General features: G+C 41.6%; 2 protein-coding genes and 1 pseudogene across 4 annotated transcripts; 2 read left to right on the top strand and 1 right to left on the bottom strand.

The window, feature by feature from the left end:
• Positions 1–977: 977 nt before the first annotated feature.
• On the top strand, positions 978–4,460 carry LOC137934077 (oligopeptide transporter 7-like). The gene is made up of 8 exons (XM_068778292.1): positions 978–1,026; positions 1,129–1,184; positions 1,271–1,770; positions 1,895–1,992; positions 2,368–2,937; positions 3,142–3,397; positions 3,492–3,674; positions 3,758–4,460. The coding sequence occupies exons 2-8, from the start codon at positions 1,151–1,153 to the stop codon at positions 4,370–4,372; spliced, it is 2,256 nt and encodes a 751-aa protein (XP_068634393.1). The 5' UTR covers positions 978–1,026; positions 1,129–1,150; the 3' UTR covers positions 4,373–4,460.
• Positions 4,461–4,662: 202 nt separating this feature from the next.
• LOC137967162 (U-box domain-containing protein 44-like) lies at positions 4,663–18,452 on the bottom strand. 3 transcript variants are annotated; one of them, XM_068813630.1, is made up of 5 exons: positions 18,334–18,452; positions 16,415–18,232; positions 15,203–15,506; positions 6,843–7,330; positions 4,663–6,728 (listed from the first exon to the last, which is right to left on the bottom strand). In XM_068813630.1, exons 2-5 carry the CDS (start codon positions 17,651–17,653, stop codon positions 5,718–5,720), a joined length of 3,042 nt encoding a protein of 1,013 aa, XP_068669731.1. In that variant the 5' UTR covers positions 17,654–18,232; positions 18,334–18,452; the 3' UTR covers positions 4,663–5,717. The 3 variants fall into 3 exon arrangements, with proteins under 3 accessions (XP_068669731.1, XP_068669732.1, XP_068669733.1); XM_068813631.1 differs by having other exon boundaries at positions 16,415–18,030; XM_068813632.1 differs by having other exon boundaries at positions 16,415–17,829.
• Positions 18,453–18,882: 430 nt separating this feature from the next.
• Positions 18,883–21,116, top strand: LOC137967163 (SEC1 family transport protein SLY1-like; annotated as a pseudogene).
• The last annotated feature ends 69 nt before the right edge of the window (positions 21,117–21,185 follow it).

Here is a 21,185-nt window from a genome sequence, read left to right as displayed (position 1 = left end):
AGCCGCAAATACTGGTTGAATTTAAGCAAGAGATTTTTGTCATATTACCCAAATAAAAAATATTTGTCAAATTACGGATTCCACTATTTGGCAAAAGTCTGGCCTGATCAAATAAACAAATAAGACAGAAAGTGCCAACCAGGCACGAAGCTGGATCCACCACCGGCAGACGGGGACTGGCGGAGGTACCCCTGCCACCAACTTTTTCGGATGTCGGAGCGAAGCAGGAGGGGGGAAGTAGTAAGCGTTTGAATAATTATATTAATCCTAATCTTAGTCTCTTTACGCAAAAAGAAAAAAAAAAGGCGTTGGACGATGCGACATCAAACAAATGAAATGTCAAGGATTTTTGCCGTTCAAGAAGGAATCAGCCGCTTTTCAATTCTTTAAAGTTTTCAAAATGCATATTGATCCGAGTTGAATTCTTCCGATCACCGCCATTTCTGGTTGAATGCTAGGTGATAAACTAATGGAAGAACTACAGAGAAGATGAAAAGAGCTTTTCAACTTACCACTCTTTGTTTTTGACGCGGATTTCTTTGTGATTTCACCCTTCCTCTCAGTCTTTCGTCTCTTCTCCTGATCGTCGTCCTTGTTCTCTTTATTGTTCTGCAACGATTCTTCAAATCTTCAGCACTCATCCTGAGCATAAAAAAAGATTCACTAGTTTCAAAAACCTAATTCTGATCAATATTTATATTGTTTATATATTTTATCAATAAGAAATTTCTAAAAAATTGGTAATACGGCAAAAACCCCTCTCATAAAAAGTTTTGATAAAGATGCAGCACTTTTGTCGCTTTCCACGCTCAGTGGAGAAGTTTAGAGTTTAACGCAATTATGATGGTCGATTGACGGCTCTGAGGTGCCCGAATGACTTCCCTGACTGGAATTACTGAGAATTAAACTTCTCACCAAGTCTCCCAGTTATACGGAAGACAGACTGGGAAAGCACGAAATGCAGTTCTTCCACAGACGCGACCCTCAATAACCTACCCAACTGTCTTGATCCGCAGTCGCCACCTGGTACGACCCACAAGTTGTCGATTTCTTTCACGTTAAAATTTAAATAGACCACCTCCCTATTTCGATTTCCTGTAATTTAAGTCTTGAGAATTTTTTTTATAGGAAACACACATATCGAGACGCCATGGATTCGTCGGAGCAAATCACGGCGTCACTGCGTGAGAAGAATCTCTACCTTTCTTCCTTCATGGCTTCTTTTCGCTCTTATGTACGTTTAATCTGTTCTCCTTTCTTTGACACACAGTACATACGGAGCGACCGGAATCATCGCTCATGGCCCGAGGAGACTCACCGGAAAAAAACGTCCCAGCAGAGGAGAACTCCCCCATCGAGCAAGTCGCCGCGACCGTCTCCACCACTGACGACCATACCCTCCCCGTCCTCACCTTCCGCATGTGGGTCCTCGGCACTCTCTCATGTATCCTTCTCTCCTTCCTTAACCAGTTCTTCTGGTATCGGAAGGAACCCCTTTCCATCACCGCCATCTCCGCCCAGATCGCCGTGGTGCCACTCGGCCATCTTATGGCGCGGACGCTTACCGAGAAGGTGTTCCTCAAAGGAACGAGATGGGAGTTCACGCTCAACCCAGGCCCCTTCAATGTCAAAGAGCATGTTCTCATCACCATCTTCGCCAATTCCGGCGCCGGAACTGTCTATGCCATACACATTGTCACCGCGGTGAACGTTTTCTACAAGAAGAATATCACATTCTTCGTCTCTCTGCTCGTCGTCCTCACCACCCAGGTGATCCTTATCTTTGCATTCCTCTTCAATTTCTTTGGTTCATCTTAGAGCTGCAAAATTAAGCGTTTACGTGGTGCTTCTCTGTGATTAAACGTACTGCTTGTTGGTCGCGATGGAGGAACAGATTCTGGGTTTCGGGTGGGCGGGGATATTCCGGCGGTATCTGGTGGAGCCGGCGGCGATGTGGTGGCCGGTGAATATGGTGCAGGTCTCTCTTTTCAGGTGCGTGGCCGTTCCGTTGCCCTTCATTTTTCCGGTGAAGAATCCGCCAATCTTTTCAGCCCGAGGCAGTCACGTCATTATTATTCTTCCGTCTTGATTGCTATTTTTAACTTTTTGGAGAATGGAATCTTTTGTTGGATTCGTTCGACTGTTTTACTGAATCTATTACCTTTACCCGCCATGAATATTGAAATTATTCACGGTCAAAGATTCTGGGAATCCAGAATCCAAACCCACCGAAAAGGATCTGGACCGGGTCTAAAGGTTTAAAAGCCCGAGCTGGGTGGTCTTGGATCCATCATTTTGTATGAGAAATGAGGTCAAGGGTGGTCTTGCATGAGAAGGAAATGACTTCATTTTCTCTTCCTATCACAGGGCCTTGCATGAGAAGGAAATGGGGCCCAAGGGTGGTCTCTCTCGCAACCAGTTCTTCCTCATTGCCTTCATCTGCAGCTTTGCATACTACGCCTTCCCAGGCTACCTCTTCTCTATGCTCACCTCCCTCTCATGGATATGCTGGATCTTCCCTAAATCAGTTTTAGCTCAACAGCTTGGCTCCGGCCTCTACGGTCTTGGCCTTGGCGTGGTGGGGCTTGACTGGTCTACCGTCTCCTCCTACCTTGGGAGCCCCCTCGCTAGCCCTTGGTTTGCCACGGCCAATGTGGCTGCCGGATTTGTTTTAGTCATGTATATCTTGACACCAATTTTCTACTGGTTCAACGTTTACAAGGCCAAAACCTTCCCTATATTCTCTGATGAGCTCTTCTCTTCCACTGGACAAGTCTACAACATAACAAGCATTATAGACTCCGACTTCCACCTTGACATTGGAGCTTATGAGAAAAACGGTCCTCTCTACCTCAGCACCTTCTTTGCCATGACTTACGGAGTAGGCTTTGCTGCTTTGACTGCTACTGTCGCTCATGTTCTCCTCTTCCATGGCCGGTAAGCTCTTCCAACCATTTGCAAGCATTTGATGTCTCAGGCTAGTATGCTTATTGTTAGATTGAAAGAAGCCTCCCAGTTTTGGCTTAGTCATTTTTGGGAGGAATCGTCCCAATTTTAATGGTGAACTATAGATGATTTTGTGATTGTGAGAAACATCAAATGCTGTAGCTAACCAAAGAGTCTTGTTGGAACTTGACATAGCGAAATCTGGCAACTGAGTGCATCGGCTTTCCGAGAGAAGAGAATGGACGTGCACACGAGGCTGATGAGTAGATACAAGCAAGTTCCTGAGTGGTGGTTTCTGTCGATTCTTGCAGCGAATATAGCTGCCACCATCTTTGCCTGTGAGTACTACAATGACCAGCTTCAGCTTCCATGGTGGGGTGTTTTGCTGGCTTGCGGCATCGCCTTGTTCTTCACCCTCCCCATTGGAATCATCACTGCCACCACTAACCAGGTATAGCTCCTCCCTTCAACCTCTCTGCTTTCCATGCTTTATGTGCAAATCTGAGAACAATGAAGTCATTTTTTTTTTGTTTTTTCTTCGACAGACACCAGGCTTGAATATCATCACAGAGTATATCATTGGATACATATACCCCGGCCGGCCTGTGGCTAACATCTGCTTCAAGGTTTATGGTTACATAAGCATGTCACAGGCTCTCACATTTCTGCAAGACTTCAAGCTTGGTCATTACATGAAGATACCTCCACGAACCATGTTCATGGCACAGGTTAGATCAAATTCTCATATTAGTTTCTATCATTACCTTGTGGCCTGTGGGTTGTTGATGAACGCCTAAATTAACCGCGACAGGTGCTGGGAACCTTCATAGCATCATTAGTTTACTTGGGAACTGCATGGTGGCTCATGGAGACCATCCCTGACATTTGCGAGACTGCATTCCTCTCCTCAGACAACCCATGGACCTGTCCGTCCGACCATGTTTTCTATGACGCATCAGTTATCTGGGGATTAATTGGGCCGCGCAGGATATTTGGGGATCTTGGGACATACGCGGCCGTCAACTGGTTTTTCCTCGTCGGCGCCATTGCACCTCTCCTGGTCTGGTTAGCTACCAAGGCCTTTCCTGAGCAAGAATGGATCCGCTTCATCAACATGCCTGTCCTCATTGGTGCAACGGGAAATATGCCGCCGGCGACTGCCGTCAATTACACCAGTTGGGTCATTGTGGGATTCATTTCTGGGTTTGTCATTTACCGGTACCGGCCAGGCTGGTATAAGCAGTACAATTATGTGCTATCCGGTGCTCTTGATGCTGGTCTGGCCTTCATGGCTGTGCTTTTGTATTTCTGCTTGGGGTTGCAGGGTATCAGCTTGAATTGGTGGGGAAACGACTTAGACGGGTGCCCCTTGGCTTCTTGTCCTACTGGGACGGGTGTTTCTGCCGCCGGCTGCCCAGCTTACTGAGTCACTGCAAATGGATATTCACCCTGGAATGTAGGGGAAAATGCATAGAATTTATATTTAACATTCGGATGGAAAATTTTTCTTTTTATCATATGGGTGCGTTTAAAACCTATAGAAAAAAAAAGAAAAATCAGAATTTGACCATTATTATTCCTAAAAATAATTCCTAAAAATCAATCATGATCTCATTGCTCCGGGGAGTCGGGTTAGGTTAAGCTAAGGAAAGTTGACTAGGCTACTAATGTGACTAATCAGCAGGCCATCAGAAGGTAAATCTTAGTCGTTGGTAGTTCGCAGTAAGTGAACAGTTGATGGCCTAAATCATGCTGTTAAATACAAATTTGTTTGAGAGGAAAGATACATGATATGAAAGTTATGAATTACAGAGAACAAGAACTTCACAGAAAATATACAGACAGGGAGGGCACCCAGCGTGCACTCGCAAGCAGGAACACTTTAGACAGCTTCTTTCAGGTTTCAGAATGGATATCGTCTCCTGGAGAACCAGAGTGTCACAGAGTCTAGACATTGAGAATGAACGTTCCCAGAAACAAATATTTCAATGTGAAATATTTCACAGTTTTAAAGTAGTCTATCAAAGAAGTGTTATGAAACTGAAACGTTTCGTTAACTGCAGGCTCCATAATGTTAGACTGGAATTGGTAGGATTCTGGAGAGAAATAGCCGATGTTCATCCTTCAGATCATGTTCATGTCAGGAAGACAGCAAGAAACCTTGTTCATGATGGAGTAAAATGCGTTATTGCTTTGCCTCCTCAAGGCAGATGACTTCACCTATATATATTTCTTCAAATGTGAACCCCACAAAGAAATATGCTCAGAATGAAAGTTCAAACCAGAACATCCTTCTAGATCCTCCACAACATGACTCCAGACTTGAAAAAGCATATATACTATGACTACCCTGGGCTCTCTGCGGCTGAAGCAGATTTTAACTCAGCAACAACTGGAAGATCCTACTACTATAAAAAGTTCAGAGCTTGGAAGGAGAATCAGACGTTGGCCATCCATCTTGGCACCAGTAATGTATAGTTCCAGAACCGAATAAATTGAACTGGAGACCCTCCTGCCCTTGTAAATGTTAAAAACATATTTGACACATTTTTTCAGCAAAAAATATTACAGGTCCAAGGGCATTTGAATCCTTCTGTTTCCGTTTTAGTAAAAGCACTTGATAGTCATATATGATGACATTGACTTCTCTTCCTCTCTCATTACCTTGTTTCTCCTTCATCTTCTCCTCCTTTTCTTCCCCACTTTTATGCTTCTTCTTCCTAAAATCAAAACAAATGCTGCTGATCAAGGTTTTTCTTTTTCTTTATTTTTCATGAGAAATATGAAGATTGATCAGGCAGCAAATTCAAATGTTGAAGTATTTTTGCCGCCAGAGGCTTGATAGAGACAGTTCCCCTTTGTGTTAATTCAACTAAGGGCATCCGAGCTGAAGCTCCGTATTTACTCTTGTATTCTTGAAGCCTGAAAATCCTCTCTAAAACAGAAAGCGCTTTCTCCAGCAATTCAGTAGAAGAGGAACTAAGTAACCTTATGATTGCTGAAATGCCATATGCCTCTGAGATTAGCTTGCTACCACTCTGCAGCCTTTCATCCTCAATAAGTGTAGAAAGTGCCACTAAAGCCGACTCACAAGCTCCTATGTCTGGATCTCCAAGCACTCTGACCAAGGGCTGCACTGCATCTGCCTCCACTATGCAAAATGACAGCTCTACTGAACACAAACCCATATGAACAGGGCAGATACCTTCAGATGAAGCAGAGAAACACCAAAGGACCCTTTTTTTCTCTACTTTCCTACTTAGTCTAAGGGAATTGCGGGAAAATTGTGCAAGCGAACTTGCTGCATGTTTCTTAGTCAGAGGGGAGCCTGATTCCAGTAATTGGACCAGCAATGGAATAATCCCAGCTTCAGCTGCTTTACTCTGCCATTCCTCGTTTGTTGAGACAGTGAAGCGGCATAAAACTCCAACAGAATTTTCTATCAGCTGACTCTTAGATGCACCATTCTGCTGGGCATATGTCAAATATTTAACCACAATTTGTAGTGCCCCAGCATCCAGAAGCCACCGAGTGATGTGGCTGAGGTCCCTGGGGATGTTAGAGATAATACCCATTGCAGCAGTTTTCTCTTCCTCATCCTCTGACACTTCCATGATCCGAAGCAAACGTTCCAAAAACTTTTGTCCAACATGTTCCTGTAACAGCCCACCGTCATCATCTTTTATCAAGCAATAGAAAAGCTTCAGAGCATCTGCTCGTATGGTTTGGTCAACTTGCTCATATTGTTCAAACAGTTGAATCAACAGGGGAACTAGAGAACACTGTACAAATTGAAAGAAGAAGAATCTTTAGAATAGGCAATAAATCATTTTTTTATTAAAAATGTGGAAAGAAAAATGCGAAAAAGGTACCATAAAGAAGAGAAAAAGGACTACCTGTCTTAGCTTTGTCCTCATCTCAATAGCAGATGGATGTTTGCACAAGGCATGAAAGGTCCTTAGAATGCTTCTTTGGACCCCCGGCCCTGTCATGTTTACTAAAGACAACAGCTTCATGATGTCAGAATCTAGCACTTGGATGAACAAATCACACGATTCCCTAGTTGTGGCTGACATTGATATGTTCATAATCGTGGCTGCCACCAGTTCTCTCAGAGTCGGTGATGGTGATGCACCATGGAAATAGAGTAAATGGAGAAGTGAACCAATTGCCCCTTCTCTTGTCATCCTTAAGCCATTGCAATGTAAAGTAGAGAGGTTATAGAGAGCTTTAACAGCAGACAGCCTTGCTTCGGTATCACCATCAGAAATTAAACTAAGAAGTGAACCCAGCACTCCTTGCTCCACAAGAGTGGATTTACCAATATCAGTCAATTCTATTTCTGCCAACGCTGCTGCCATTATCCTTTTCATGTTGTCAGACCCTGCATTTCAAGTTATGAATTATGCAATACATAATTGCATTCTTATGTTTAACATGTAAAAGATAAAGAAGGCAGTGATATGAACTTGTCCTTTTGAGATGTTTGAGAAATAAAACAAATAGTCAGCCAGGTCATTGTTGTTAATTGAATGCATGTTATTGTCAAAAGATCAGACTCCACCTCATCAGCAGCTCAGAACTGTATCCTAAAGGTCAACAATTGATTCAAAGGTGAATCTTTTTATTACAAATAATATAAAAAGATAAAGTCAAGAGGAACACATCTCTTGATCAGTTCTCACAATATTAATGGTATTTTCCTGTCTCATTTTGTCTCCGATCCTTGTCCCTAATGAGCCCAATTACAATTTTCACACAAGACCTTGGAATGAATTACAATCAACCATTCCTCTATACTATAAGAGTGATATAAACATTCTACACTCATACTACAGGGGCCTAAGAGAATGGCTAATAAAACAAAGGCCAGAGATTTACATTTGAAGTAACCATATCAAGCAGGAAACCCTTGTTTCTCGTACTGACTACTAAAATATCTTTGATCAGGTTTATAGCCTGAAGAACAGTAGCAGGGATATTATTAGCAACTTTTTGTTGGGGGAACAATCTGTTCATATATATTTAACAGCTCATGATAAAGTTAGCTATACCCCAGTAGATAATGCCTCTTGTAATAAGATGAAATCTAAGACATGGGTCATAAAGAAACGCATGTTGATTGTCTCTAGTAGATAATGCCTCTCCTAAAGTTTGTTAATTGCCTGATTATTAAATAGTATAGAACCACATGTAGAAGCCACATTTATGTTTTATGAAACAGCCAGGGATTTGTGGATGGTTGCCCAAGATACTTATGGAAAGAGTGAAAATATGGTAAGGGTCTATGATCTTCATGAATGTTTCATCTGTTATAACTGGGTGACAAGAGCCTTACTGAATCTTTCAGATACTTACATGCCATTTTTGAAGAGCTCCATATGTATCTTCCCATAACTCCTGATGCAGAAAAGATGAAGAAGCCAAGGGAAGACTGTGTCAAAGTTTTCTGCAAGAACTAAATGAAAAGTGCCATATTGTACGAAGTCAAATTGCCATGGCGGATGATGAATTTCCTCCTCTTAAGGTAAGTGAATTAGAGGAGAGGTCAATTTCTGGAAAATTGGTCTTCTTTCCTCTCCTTGGCCCTTCTCTTTTTCTCCTACTAATGATCCCTCTCTTTTTTTCTTCTTATAGCTGATTTTTTTTAGCATTCTAAGCTTTTTTTCGTTCATAGAGAGTCTTCACCAAGCACATGAACAAACATTTCACACTGTTAAATCCTATTTGGTTTGTCTTAAAACAATAACTCAAGCTAAAAGAACAACAAAGCTTCCATGTGAAGGATCACAAGTTCCATGGCAAGTAGAAGAACATAACTATATTTATAAAGAAGTGGCTGACAATAGATTGTGATAATCTAGTTATGACTTTTCATTAAAGAATTTGTAAAGTTGCAATATAAAATGGATTAAAGGAGAAGAAAGGGAGAAAAGGAGACAAGAGAGAGGAAGAAACAGCACTGGAGGCTGCGTTGAATGAGGGTTAAGAAATAGAGCTCTCTCTGTTGATTAAAGGAGAAGAAAAAGAGAAAAGAAGGAGACAACTTACACTTCCTACAGCTTGCCTAGCATATTGGTCAGCTGACCTCAAGTTTCCTCTGCATCTGTAACTCAGCCTACACTTCCTACAGCTACCTTTGCTGATTCAGGTACATCTGCCTTACACGTGTGTCCTATATCTTGCTGGGTAATTGACTCAAGATCCTCCACTCATAAGTTAGGTATGCCATCCTTATTTTTGTTAAACATGTTAAACTTGTTGACGGGTATTTGTCCTTTGTTCAGGGAGTGGATAATATTACACCTATCCCATTCATGTCACTTAAATCTGTGTTGTTCATGCCTAAATTTCTTCTTAATTTGTTGTCTATTAGTCAACTTACCAAGTCTACGAACTGTTTAGTGACTTCTAACCCTCTCATTGTTTGTTTTAGGTCTCATGATGATGAGGATGACTGGCTCCATGTGTGAGAGAGGAATATACCACTTGGAAGGCTCTCCACAGCTGTCTTCACCTGCCCTTCATGTTGTAGTTTCTCTCTTCCAGTGGCTTTTACGACTAGGTCACCCTTTCTCCAATGAAGTTGGTCCAACTATTTCCTATTTTTCCTTCAAGTCTATCATTTCAATGTGAATCGTGTCAACTGGGCAAGCACCATCGGACAATTTTTCCTTTAAGTCCAAAAAAGAGTAACAAGTTGTCTGAGATTGTTCATTCTAATATATGGGGATTGTGTCATGTTTCTGGTGTCTTTGGATATAAGTATTTTATTTCTTTCAGCAATGACTTTAGTTGCACTACTTAGGTGTATCTCCTACGGGAGAAATCAGAAGTGTTTGATATATTTCAAAATTTTTATAATGAAATGAAAACCCTGTTTGATGCATCTCTTCATTTTTTTCGCACTGAGAATGGATTGAAATTTATAAATAAAAAAAAAATTGATGTCTTTCGTCTGAACCATGGTATAGTTCATCAAGGTCAATCAGTCTTTATCAAAGGTAGAAGTATCCTTGAAATCAAGAAGTCCAACCTTCATTCTCAAATTGGATCTTGAAAAAGCTTTTGATAGGGTTAATTTGAATCTTCTTGATAGCTTATTGCACCAAATGCGATTTGGACATAAATGGAGGTCTTGGATAAGAAGTTGCATATCATCTGCATCATATTCCTTTCTTATAAATGATACAACTTGTGGTTATTTCAAAAGTTCTAGAGGATTAAGACAAGGGGACCCATTGTCTCCACTCTTATTTAATATTGTGGCTGAATATTTATCATCAATTATATATGGTGCTAGACAAACAGGTTGGTTACATTCAGTTTCAACTCAACAAGAAATTGATGTTCCTATTTTGCAATTTGCTGATGATACTCTTATTTTTTAACATGGTACTATTGAAGAAATTCGGAAAATTAAAACCCTCATTGGCTTGTTTGAAATAACCTTTGGCCAAAAGATAAATTGGCAAAAATCTACTGTAATGGGATACCATATTGCTAATGATGATCTATCTTACATGGCTTCTCAAATTGGATGCTTAATGATTACTATCCCTTCTTCATACTTGGGCCTTCCTCTTTTTGATTCTAGGCCAGGAAGTCATCTTTGGAGTCCAGTTATTGAAAAGTAATTAGTTGGGTTTCTAAGTTGCAAAAGATAGTTGCTCTTTCCACTACTAAGGCAGAATATGTCGCCGTGACCGAAGCTAGCAAAGAGATGGTATGGTTGCAGTATTTCTAGGAAAAATTAGGTCTCAAGCATGGGAAGAATGTGTTATATTGTGACAGCCTCCACCAGTCCACCAACCATTTGAAATATTGGCTTTGGCAGCAACGAGGGCCCACCAGATTAGGTCCGGAGATGTATTGAACCGCGCCAAATCCACTTCATGAGGAAGGCGGAATTGGTCGTATCAATACCTCGAACTCTGAGACCGTCTAATTGGATAGGCTTACATACATTGGCCCACTTGACAAGGTGGTACTTTTTCTCCCCATTGGGCCCACCCCACAAAAATCTTCTCTTGGGACACTTGATATGGTTTCTAAAGGAAGCAGGACAATGGAAAAGGGAGAGATAGTAACTGGTACTGCCATGCATACAAGATTTTATGAGAGTCAACTTACCAGTCTTCGAGAGAAATTATCCCCTCCAAGTGGCCAGATGCCCCTCCATTCGCTCAATCACAGAGTTCCATCTGCTTTTGGAGGGCATGTCAGATGTCAACGCAAGGCCCAGGTAGGTATTGGGGGGAGGGGTGATGGTAATTTTACAACCCAAGTAATCAGCCATCGAGGCCAAGACCGACTAGTCAATGTTGAATCCAGAGATGGAGGATTTGGCCCAACTTAACTTTTGCCCAATGGAGAGCTCAAAAAAATTGAGAAGAGCTTTACTGTGTGTAACTTGTTCTAGTATGCCCTCGCCAAAAAAAATTGTGTCATCAGCATATTGCAAAAGAGCAATGTCTTGGGCTGGATCAGAGGAGATGGCGCTGAGCCATCCAGAGTGCTTTGCATAACTGACCACAGAGGACAAATATTCAACAACGAGAGTGAAGAGGAAGGGAGACAGAGGGTCACTCTGACAGATCCCCCTCGTGCTACGAAAATGCCCGCATGATATGTCATTAATTAGGAGGGAGAAGAAACCATTAGAAATACAGCTTTGCATCCAAAAACGTCATCAAGTGCCAAAACCCATCTGGCCGAAAAGATGGTCAAGTAGTTTCTCGCTAACTCGGTCGAAAGCCTTTTCAAAGTCAAGTTTGATGACGATTTTGAGTAAGTTTGACCTTTTGAAGGAATCCAACAACTCATGGGCAGCCATAGCCAAGTCCAAAATATTTCAACCTTTAATAAAGGTCATTTCAAAAAATAAAAAATAAAGGCACTTTGGCAATGGCTAACAATTTGAGGGAGGGTGGTACGAAGGCGGTTGGCAAGGATAACGGCAATAATTTTGTAAGAGATGGTGGTAAAGTTAATGGGTCTGAAATCTTGAGGTTGGACTGGATTATTTTTCTTGGGGATCAAGCTATGAAAGATGCGCCAATGGCACGATGTGTGATACCGCATTGATGGGAATTATTGGCAAAGGCATGGACATCATCCCTGATGGTTTCCCAATAGTGGTTGTAGAATTCTCCGTTAAAACCGTCTGGCCCTGGGGCCCGGTCCTTAGGCATTCCAAGCGCAGCCTGGTCGATTTCCTTAGCGGTGAAGGGGCACTTCAGTCAGCAGCCAAGCTAGATATGCGGCAGAATTGAAGTTGGTGAAGAATTGGCCGGTTGAAGGACTCCTCGGTGTAGAGATTTATGAAATACTTAACAAGAATGTTAGGAGGGAGGTGATACGGTTAGCTCTCCGTCTTGCCGAGGTGATGGCATGGAAAAGTTTTGTATTTCCATCACCGTCGGTCAGGCAGCGGAATTTGGCCCGTTGCTTCCAATGAGTAGTCTCATTGCTCAGTAAAGCATAAAAATCTCTATTTAATTGATTTCTAAGAATAAGCTGAGGGAGAGAGAGAGAGACTTTTGCTCCTCAAGTAAATCGAGCTCTGTGACCTGGCAGCGGACAAAATTTTTCCGGTGAGCAGCAGCAACGTGGTGAATGTTGGACCAATTATGCATCTTAGCCTTCAGGACTGTTAGCTTCGTCGGGAAGGACCACCCGGGGTTAGGGTTGTTGGGGATTTCTTGCCACCAGAGAGGGAAATTAGTAGCAAAGCTATCCTCACAAATCCAGGAGTTCTCAAAACGGAAGGGGATCAGCCCCAAGCTGGGGGATGAATATTAATTTGGATCGACCAATGATCAGAGCACGCACGATTGAGGACTTGACTAGAAGAGTTGCCATATAACAGAAGTCAATCAGGATTAGCTAAGAATTTGTCAAGCTTGGATAAAATCAGGGGAGATTGTCCATTGGACCAAGTGAACTTTTTTCAAGATAGAGGAATTTCGGAGAGGGCAAGGCTATTGATAGGTTTGTGAAGGCACACATGGGTGAGGTAATTTTTCTAGAGGGAAGGGATTTTTCAGAGCATAGACGAACGGCGTTGAAATCTCCCGCGAGTAGCCAAGGTAAGTCCCAATTTTGAACAAGAAGAAGGATTTCCTCCCAAAAAGGTGCACCTTTTTTGTGGCGAGTTGGCCCGTATATGCTTGTAAGGGCCCAAACGTGGCCCAATAATCTATTGCGAAAGTGGATGCCAATAGAGAAAGGAGTGGGGGCAACGAGAGTGGTTTCAACTGAATTTGGGTTCTAGATGACAAGGATGCCGCCGGAATGGCCAAACAACATCCACAACTGCCCATTCTGGGTCCAAGGAGTACCAAATATCACGAATGATAGAAATATCATGGGATTGCAGTTTTGTTTCATGAAAAATTACAATATTTGGCTTACACTAAAAAAGAACTGCTTTGACTGATGCACGCTTAGAGCGCGAACCAATTCCTCTTATATTCCGTGATATGATGATTGTATCAAGGGAATGGGAATGAGTTGCTCTTCTTCATAGCATAATTGGCCGTCATAGTATAGACAGAAGTTTGATGCCAACTCCTTCATCATCTCCCATTCGTGTGGGGGGTATTTTGAGCTCTCAGGTATGAGGGCCTTGATGAAGTTCCTCGTGCACTCGTTGTGAGACATCTTCGGTTACCCAGAAATAGGGGAAGACAAAGGGGCAGAAGGAATGTTTCTGGATTCATTAAACTCCGCAGGGGTGATATCTTTATCTTTTTGCTTGCCTTTTCACCAAGAGTAGTTGAACTTGAAGGGGGTGGTAGTGGATTCACTGGGTGATTTGGTCTGAGGGTTGGTATTCGGCTTCATGGTTGCGAGGGGGGCGGAGCAAAGGAAGGGGGAGATGTGGTATTTATGCTGAGTGGGCCCCCCTCTTTCAAATTAGGACATCACGACAACAATCACAATGAGCGATAACAATTACAACTTCCTATTATACTTGAAATCACCACAATTCAGTCCAAAACATCAACAAGAAAGCTGACACAAGTACAGTGAAAGTGACGCATGACACTTAATCCAAAAAAAAAAATGAAAACAAACTCCACCCTTCGCATGTCAAGTGAGCTCCACACTTTCGAATTAAGACACAACCACAATGAGCAATAACAATCACAACTTATCACAATTCAGTCTAAAACATCAACAACAAAGCTGATGCAAGCACAGTGAAGGCAACACAGGAATGGATGAGCATAAAATCCAATATAGAACCCTCTAGAGGCAGTAAGACATAATAACCGCTTAATTAGTAGTAGAAGTCATCAACCAAATGGTTAGGTAGACAAAAAGAAGGAAAAAGTCTGATCTTTACCGTACCAGTAGAGAGATTGTTTGAAGAATCTTCCGTAGGGAATACATGAAAAAAGTAAGGAGAGAGAGTTGGAGAGAGTGAATAAGAGAGAGAGAAAGTGAAGAAGAGGAACTCCAAAGAGTGATCTGCATTGGGGGTCGTGCACAACCCACCCCAACCTATTAATTAAGATGGGGGATAAAATATTACATATATGCCCCTCACTTAAGTGAAACCCTAATCTCCTATTCTACATGTCCTATATACATGAAAATTTGACCATAGACATAATTCAACATGAAGAATAAGATTAAATCAAGATATATGAATTGGAATAAAGTGAAATGACACCTTTGTATCTAGTTTTCAACATTACAAAACCATGGAGAGAATCTAAGAAGTATAGAAGAACCTCCCAAAATCAACTTCTATTGCTTTGATACCATGTAGAGTTGCAATATAGAATGAATTAAAGGAGAAGAAAGGAAGAATATAAAGAGACAAGAGAGAAGAAGAAGTAGCACTGGAGGTTGCGTTGAATGAGGGCTCAGCAATTGAGCCCTCTCTTTTAATTATCTCACTTAAGTAAAAACTACAAAGAAAGGACAATTCTGCCCTTCATTAGAAACATACTAATAATTTCATAAATACAAGTCAAAATTGAATGAAATTTGAAAACTAGTCTTAATATGAATCTAGCTTGCTATAACTTAATGAGATCGATATGAGAATGTGAAATGACTAAAATACCCTTATACAAGTATTTTAACAGAATCATTTGAAGCAACAGATGAGTTGTCAGGATTAAGGAAAGGCTCAACAAATATTCATAATGATCTTAATCGACTTGTCAGGTAAGCATCAGAACTCACCATGCAAATTTCAACTAGAAAATATGATGGAAGGGTTGATTGAAGTACCAACCTGAAGAAAGTCTCTCCAATAAAGGTTCAAAATAATTCGCCTTGGCCATCTGTACAACATTTTGATCGAGGATAGAAAGATTTTTTAGAAGTTTCATTGCATCTGTAGTAGCCTGAGTGTCATCGTTGTTTAAAAGAGTCACTAAAAGGAGTATGCAACCCTTGATTTGACCAATACGATTACGAACCATGTCATGCTTTGACAGTTCCAATAGCAATGCTAGTGCTAATTTTGCCTCCACAATACTTTTTGCAAGGGATTTAACAATGGACTCAATGGAGCTATCCAATCTGGCAATTTTTTCCTGAAAATACAAAACCAATTAGTTCAGGAACATTAGAGAATGAGATTACTTATGTGCTGCGAATTTAGCCACTCATAGTGCAGCAACTGATACTACAAATCTCTGAAGGCACCTATCTGGAGAACATTATCCTGGTTCCAGATGCATATGTGACATCAGTGTACTCTTGCTGCCTCCGCAAATCTTTTCTTGGTTTGATGACTCAAGCCCATCCCAGCTTAGTAATCTGACCTAGTTATCCTACAAGTGGTGTGTGAGGGTGTGTTGGGGGGGGGGGGGGGGGGGGGGGGGGGGCGCGGCGGGCGTAATCTGCATTTCAATTTGCAACCATGCATGTAAAGAAATGATATCTTGACTTGCTCGAAAACAAAAACGAAAAAAATAAATAAAGTAGCAAGCATGCATAAGGAATTTCTTACATGAAACAGTCCCATAACCATCATGTTCTAAAAAGTTGACCATTTTACTATCTAAAATGTAACATAGTATTTCCCAAAAACTAGCAATCACCTAAAGCAGAAACTAGGATGACTAGATTACCGTTCCAGAAGATTAGGGGAGCCAAAACATAATAAACAATAGGGTCTTATAGATGACAGGATATGAAAACACTGTACACACGAGGCTTTTCTATCTCACGATTTGTGTTTCTTGAGTGGACTGAGTCTTTCACTCGAGATGGACAGGGCTGGGGTTTTCTTAATCTGTCTTGGGCCAAGCCACCAGGGTGACTGGGTATTTAGATGTATACATGTGTAATCAATGTTCAAGAAAGATGCATGTCAGTGAGAGACCCTTTTTTTAAAAGTCTGTGAGAGAATCCACATGCCTGTTTTTGCCATCAATTAGATCTATTATAGGGTAAATAGCAAATGCAAGGGAAATACTAATTAGAAATGAAAACACACCTTATTATCATCACTATCCTTTGCCAACAAACAGAGGATGACCAAGACCCGAGTCCTGATCTGAGGATTCTTTCGACCCAGGAAGTTTGCTAAATATTCTATGTAATTATCCAGCACTACCCACTCCCTATGTGATTCTCTTTCTTCACAGAGCCCCTTCAACTGATCCAGACAATCAAGTATTTCCTGCTCCTCACCTGAAGAAAGTTTGGATCTCATGGATGCAATTGTAATCATGGTATTTCGGTCCTTCCATTCTTCAATTGACTTCCGTAGAGTAATATTAGGCCGCAATATGTCTCTGTTTAAAGGGATCATGGTTAATGGGCATGTTGTGTGCCCATCTGTTAACCACTTCTTAATTGCATCTCGCTCAAACGTCTGTCCAGATGAAGTCTCAACAGGGTCCACCATAACTTCCCCTGTTATTGGGCAAGAAAAAGATTTTAGTGGTTCCAGTGGTTGGTTCCCTAAAGAATTTCGCTTTGTGTAGTACTTCACTTCTCTTTCTCTCTGCGACAGAGCTGCATCTGCACTTCCAAGCAAAGCAATAATCTGATCCATTTGTATAGCCTCCGCCTGGTCCTTCTTAACTTTTGCATCTTCTATTTCACTCTTCAACTCATCCAGTAACTTCTTTAACTCCGATTGTTCAGCTGAGATTCCAACTGCCTTTGCAATGAGAACCAGCAAATTATTAGCATAAGATCTATCTGCATTCCTCTCCTGTATTCCTGATTCAATTTTTTCAATGATGTTTTCCTCCATCACAGCTGCCCTGAACTCGGCTTTCAGCATAGTATCACTAAGCTTGTTAATTTCATTGTTTACACTAGATGAGAGATCCAGTGAGGCCAAAGGAATTAAACTTAGAGCTCGGCTAATTTCTCTCGTAGTGTCCTGTAAGCTCTTAACAATCCTCCTGCAATTGACTAAGAGATAAACCCTTTTTCTCCTGCAACACTCCAGAGTTAGCTGCCTTGCATCTTTGATCTCCCTACGCAGAATATCAATTGCTTTGTTTACACTATCATAATTGTGAATATTCTTTTTAGTTAATTCTTTCAAAACAGGTACAAGTCTTTCCAAGTAACTTGAGACTTCAGCAAAGTTCTGTTGCTCTATTAACACATCCTTAGCAGCAGTTATAGTTGCACTTATTTCTTCTATCATCTCCGAAATGATTTCCGAAACTGGCACAAGTGATACATTGACAATCATATCACCTACAGAAGACATATCAGTAACTGATATTGAACCCTGCACAGCAAATTTTGTATGTTCGACAGTATATCTCCAGAAAGGGTGGCCAGTTTTAGACCGCAAAACATCAGATGCCAAAAAACAAGAAATCTTCGCAGAACTTCATCGTCACGCCAGGACGCGTCAAATTCTCCATCCAGCCTTCTCAAATGCTGCGTAAAGCCAATTCAATACGGACTAAAAAAATGTTTCACTCAGCTGTCAGTTCAAACTACTACGAAACAGGAGTACCTCAAACCAAAATACTTAAAGAATCTCGTAAGTGAGAAGCGAGTCCTTTTACAGGTAAATTAGTTACAGACCGTGAGGGTCCTTAGTCAAACAAAATCACCAGCAGTTCCAACAATCGCACACTAAAAAAAATAAAAAAAATAAAAAAATTAGTGCAACCACTTTATAAACTACTTCAAGCACGAAGCAAAACAACCCACACCAAATTCAACAAAATGAATCAAAACTCATCCAGACACTGCAATGTGACAGTATCTTCCCTGCAGACCTTCAAAAAGAGTAAACTAACTCCGTATGGCCTTCTTCCATTCGTTTAAAGTCAGACTGTAACACCCGCACAAACCATCATGAAAATTAAACGGACGGAACTCCAAAGAAAATCTTTAAAAAATTCTCAAAGCTCCGTAGCCCGAGAACATAAGTACCTGGCCCCGGTAGAAAGAGAAGAAAATTCAGCGAAAATTCGGGAAGAACGAAGCTCACGCTCTTGTCTTCCTCCCGCAGCGACGACGGCAGCCGCCAGCTACAGAGAGCTGTGGGAAAAAAATTCGTAGACTGGAGGAGTCGTGGCTCTCTTACGGTCTTCTCCTCCCCTATTTAAGACGCGGTCGTCCCCCGCTAGAGTCCCAACTGTCAGATTTTTTACCCGGTCTTTCCAAACTTTACTTTTACCAAGGTTTAATACAGCAGCATCTGCCACGTCATATTTGTCACGAAAACTGGTAGGTCCGAGCAGTGCTGGCCAATAAGATGGCCAATTTGAGATCGCCGTCGCCTTAGACTAGATTTAGTTACTGGATGCATCTAAGTTTCCGGGAGTTAAAACAGATAAGTATAGTGATTACCTAATTTTGTTCTATTTAATAAATAAGAAAAAAATTATTCTGTTTTTATTCTATTTCAGTTTTGGACGGGTATTCGGAGTGTATCGGGTTATAATCGGGTCGTCACGTTGACATGTCTGTCTGAATCACAGTTCCAACCTGAGGAGCTCGCTTGAGTTCTTCAGCAAAATTATCTGATCTTGACATCTTGAGCCTTCCCCATTTCGTTTACTTGCGGCAACTGCAAAATTATCTATGCGGTCGCGCTCTTCACCGTAAAACAAGCAAGTTGTTAGCAAAGATGGCGCTCAATCTTCGGCAGCGGCAAACAGGTACATCCGTTACTTCTGCTTCTTTAGAAAAGAATGGAAAGCGAAAACGTCGAATTTATTAGGTTTTTAATCTGATCTGTCTGCTCAGATTGCATAATTCGAATGCTAAATCTGAAGCTACCTCAAAATGCCAACACTGGGGGGGCGAATTCCTCTGAAGAAATGTATAAAATCTTGATTTTTGATAAATTTTGCCGTGACGTATTATCGCCGATTATACACGTCAAAGATCTTCGCAAGCATGGTATTACTCTGTGTTTCTTGATTGAGAAGGAACGGCAAACGGTTCCTGATGTCCCCGCCATCTACTTCCTTCAAGCCAATCCGACCAACATTGCCCGGATTATTTCCGATGCCTCTCGGTCACTATACGATACTTTCCACCTTAATTTCTCCACTTCTCTCCCTCGCCCTCTGCTTGAGAATCTCGCGACGGGGTTGCTCAGGTCCGACTCCGCCCATCGGATTGGAAAAATCTATGATCAGTATCTGGAGTTTATAACCCTTGAAGAAAATATGTTCTCACTAGCGCAGCCCTCGACCTATGTTCAGCTTAACGACCCCAAGGCGGGGGAGCGAGAGATCGAGGAGATTGTGGAGAAGATTGTAAATGGGTTGTTCTGCGTTCTGACAACTCTCGGGGTTGTTCCAGTTCTTCGCTGCGCACGGGGAGGGTCTGCAGAAATGGTTGCGTCTGCATTGGATGCGAAGTTACGGGATCACTTGCTAACGAAGAATAATATGTTCTCGGAAGGTGGTAATCTAGGGAGCTCTTTCCAGAGACCAATTCTTTGTATCTTCGATCGTAACTTTGAGCCTTCAGTAGCAGTTCAGCACGAGTGGACATACCGCCCACTTGTGCATGATGTACTAGATCTGAAGCTAAACAGGCTGACAGTTTCAGGAGAGAAGGGTGGAACAAGATCTTACGAGTTAGATGACTCTGATCAATTTTGGGTGGCCAATGCATCTTCACCATTTCCAAAAGTTGCAGAAGAAATACAAGCCCAGTTAGAAAATATAAGCAAAATGTAGACGAGGTAAACCGCAAGACAGGGGCACAGGATGGGGCAGAATTTGATGGTACAGAGTTGATTGGAAATACTAAACATCTTATGAATGCTGTGAATTCCCTTCCTGAGCTCACAGAAAGAAAGAAGCTGATTGATAAACATATGTATCTATTATCTGTCTTATTAGATAGGATTAAAGAAAGGACTTTGGACACTTACTGTACCCTTGAAAATGATTTGTTGGTTAAAGGAAGCATTGATCGAAATGCATTGCTTGGTGCACTAAGAGGGAATGGCACAAAAACTGATAAGCTAAGGTTTGCTATCATTTATCTCCTCTCTGCCGAGTCAACACCTCAATCAGAAGTAGAGGCCATTGAGACAGCTTTGAGGGAGTCTGAGGTGGATTTATGTGCATTCCAGTATGTTAAGAAAATTAAATCTTTGAACACTTCTTTGGCTTCAGCTAATTCTTCAGGCAAGAGTAATATCGTTGATTGGGCTGAGAAACTCTATGGGCAGTCTATTAGTGCAGTTACAGCAGGTATGAAGAGTCTCTTGTCAGGAGGGAGACAGCTAGCTCTGACTAGGACAGTGGAGGCTTTGATGGAAGGGAAGCCAAACCCTGAAGTGGATTCTTATCTTGTGTTTGATCCACGGACTCCTAAGTCAGGGTCAAGGGCAAATGGAGCTCGAGGTCCATTTAAGGAGGCAATAGTGTTTATGATAGGTGGGGGGAATTATGTGGAATACAGTAGCTTGCAGGAGATGGTTCAGAGGCAGCAGCCAAGTAAGCATGTCATATATGGCACCACGGAGGTCCTTACTGGAGTGGAGTTCGTTGAGCAGCTCACACTACTGGGGCAAAAAATGGGACTAGGTGGTAGCAGCAGTTCTGTTTCAGTATAATAGGAAGAAAAAAAACAGAGGTAGCTCCATATTTTTCTCACGGAGTTCTTTGTTACTAGTGAAGAACTTGTAAGTTTATGTGAAACTTTTGTCTTTATTCATTCATGTAATCTATTAAAAGGCTTTACCCTATATCTTTTCTATTTTAATTCGTACCTTCATCAAGATGGCTTGTGTGTGTGTGAATCATGAGAGTATG

The sequence above is a fragment of the Aristolochia californica genome, unplaced genomic scaffold (genome assembly GCF_029961685.1).
Source record: "Aristolochia californica isolate CCGP_79_NKW_82.1479 unplaced genomic scaffold, dmAriCali1.0.hap1 SCAF_6, whole genome shotgun sequence".
Lineage (NCBI taxonomy): Eukaryota > Viridiplantae > Streptophyta > Magnoliopsida > Piperales > Aristolochiaceae > Aristolochia > Aristolochia californica.
Note: the sequence above shows the minus strand (reverse complement) of the source record. Positions and strands in the feature narration are given on the sequence as shown.

What these genes read in the sequence shown, in the direction of transcription:
- LOC137934077 (XM_068778292.1), top strand. Translation starts at nt 1,151, where the DNA reads ATGGATTCGTCGGAGCAAATCACGGCGTCACTGC. An exon ending in GTGCAGGTCTCTCTTTTCAG is followed by an intron (nt 1,993 to 2,367) that starts GTGCGTGGCCGT and finishes TTCCTATCACAG; the next exon opens with GGCCTTGCATGAGAAGGAAA. An exon ending in GTTCTCCTCTTCCATGGCCG is followed by an intron (nt 2,938 to 3,141) that starts GTAAGCTCTTCC and finishes AACTTGACATAG; the next exon opens with CGAAATCTGGCAACTGAGTG.
- LOC137967162 (XM_068813630.1), bottom strand. Translation starts at nt 17,653, where the DNA reads ATGTCTTCTGTAGGTGATATGATTGTCAATGTATCACTTGTGCCAGTT. An exon ending in AGGATAGTGATGATAATAAG is followed by an intron (nt 15,507 to 16,414) that starts GTGTGTTTTCAT and finishes TTGTATTTTCAG; the next exon opens with GAAAAAATTGCCAGATTGGA. An exon ending in ATTGGAGAGACTTTCTTCAG is followed by an intron (nt 7,331 to 15,202) that starts GTTGGTACTTCA and finishes CTTGAAATGCAG; the next exon opens with GGTCTGACAACATGAAAAGG.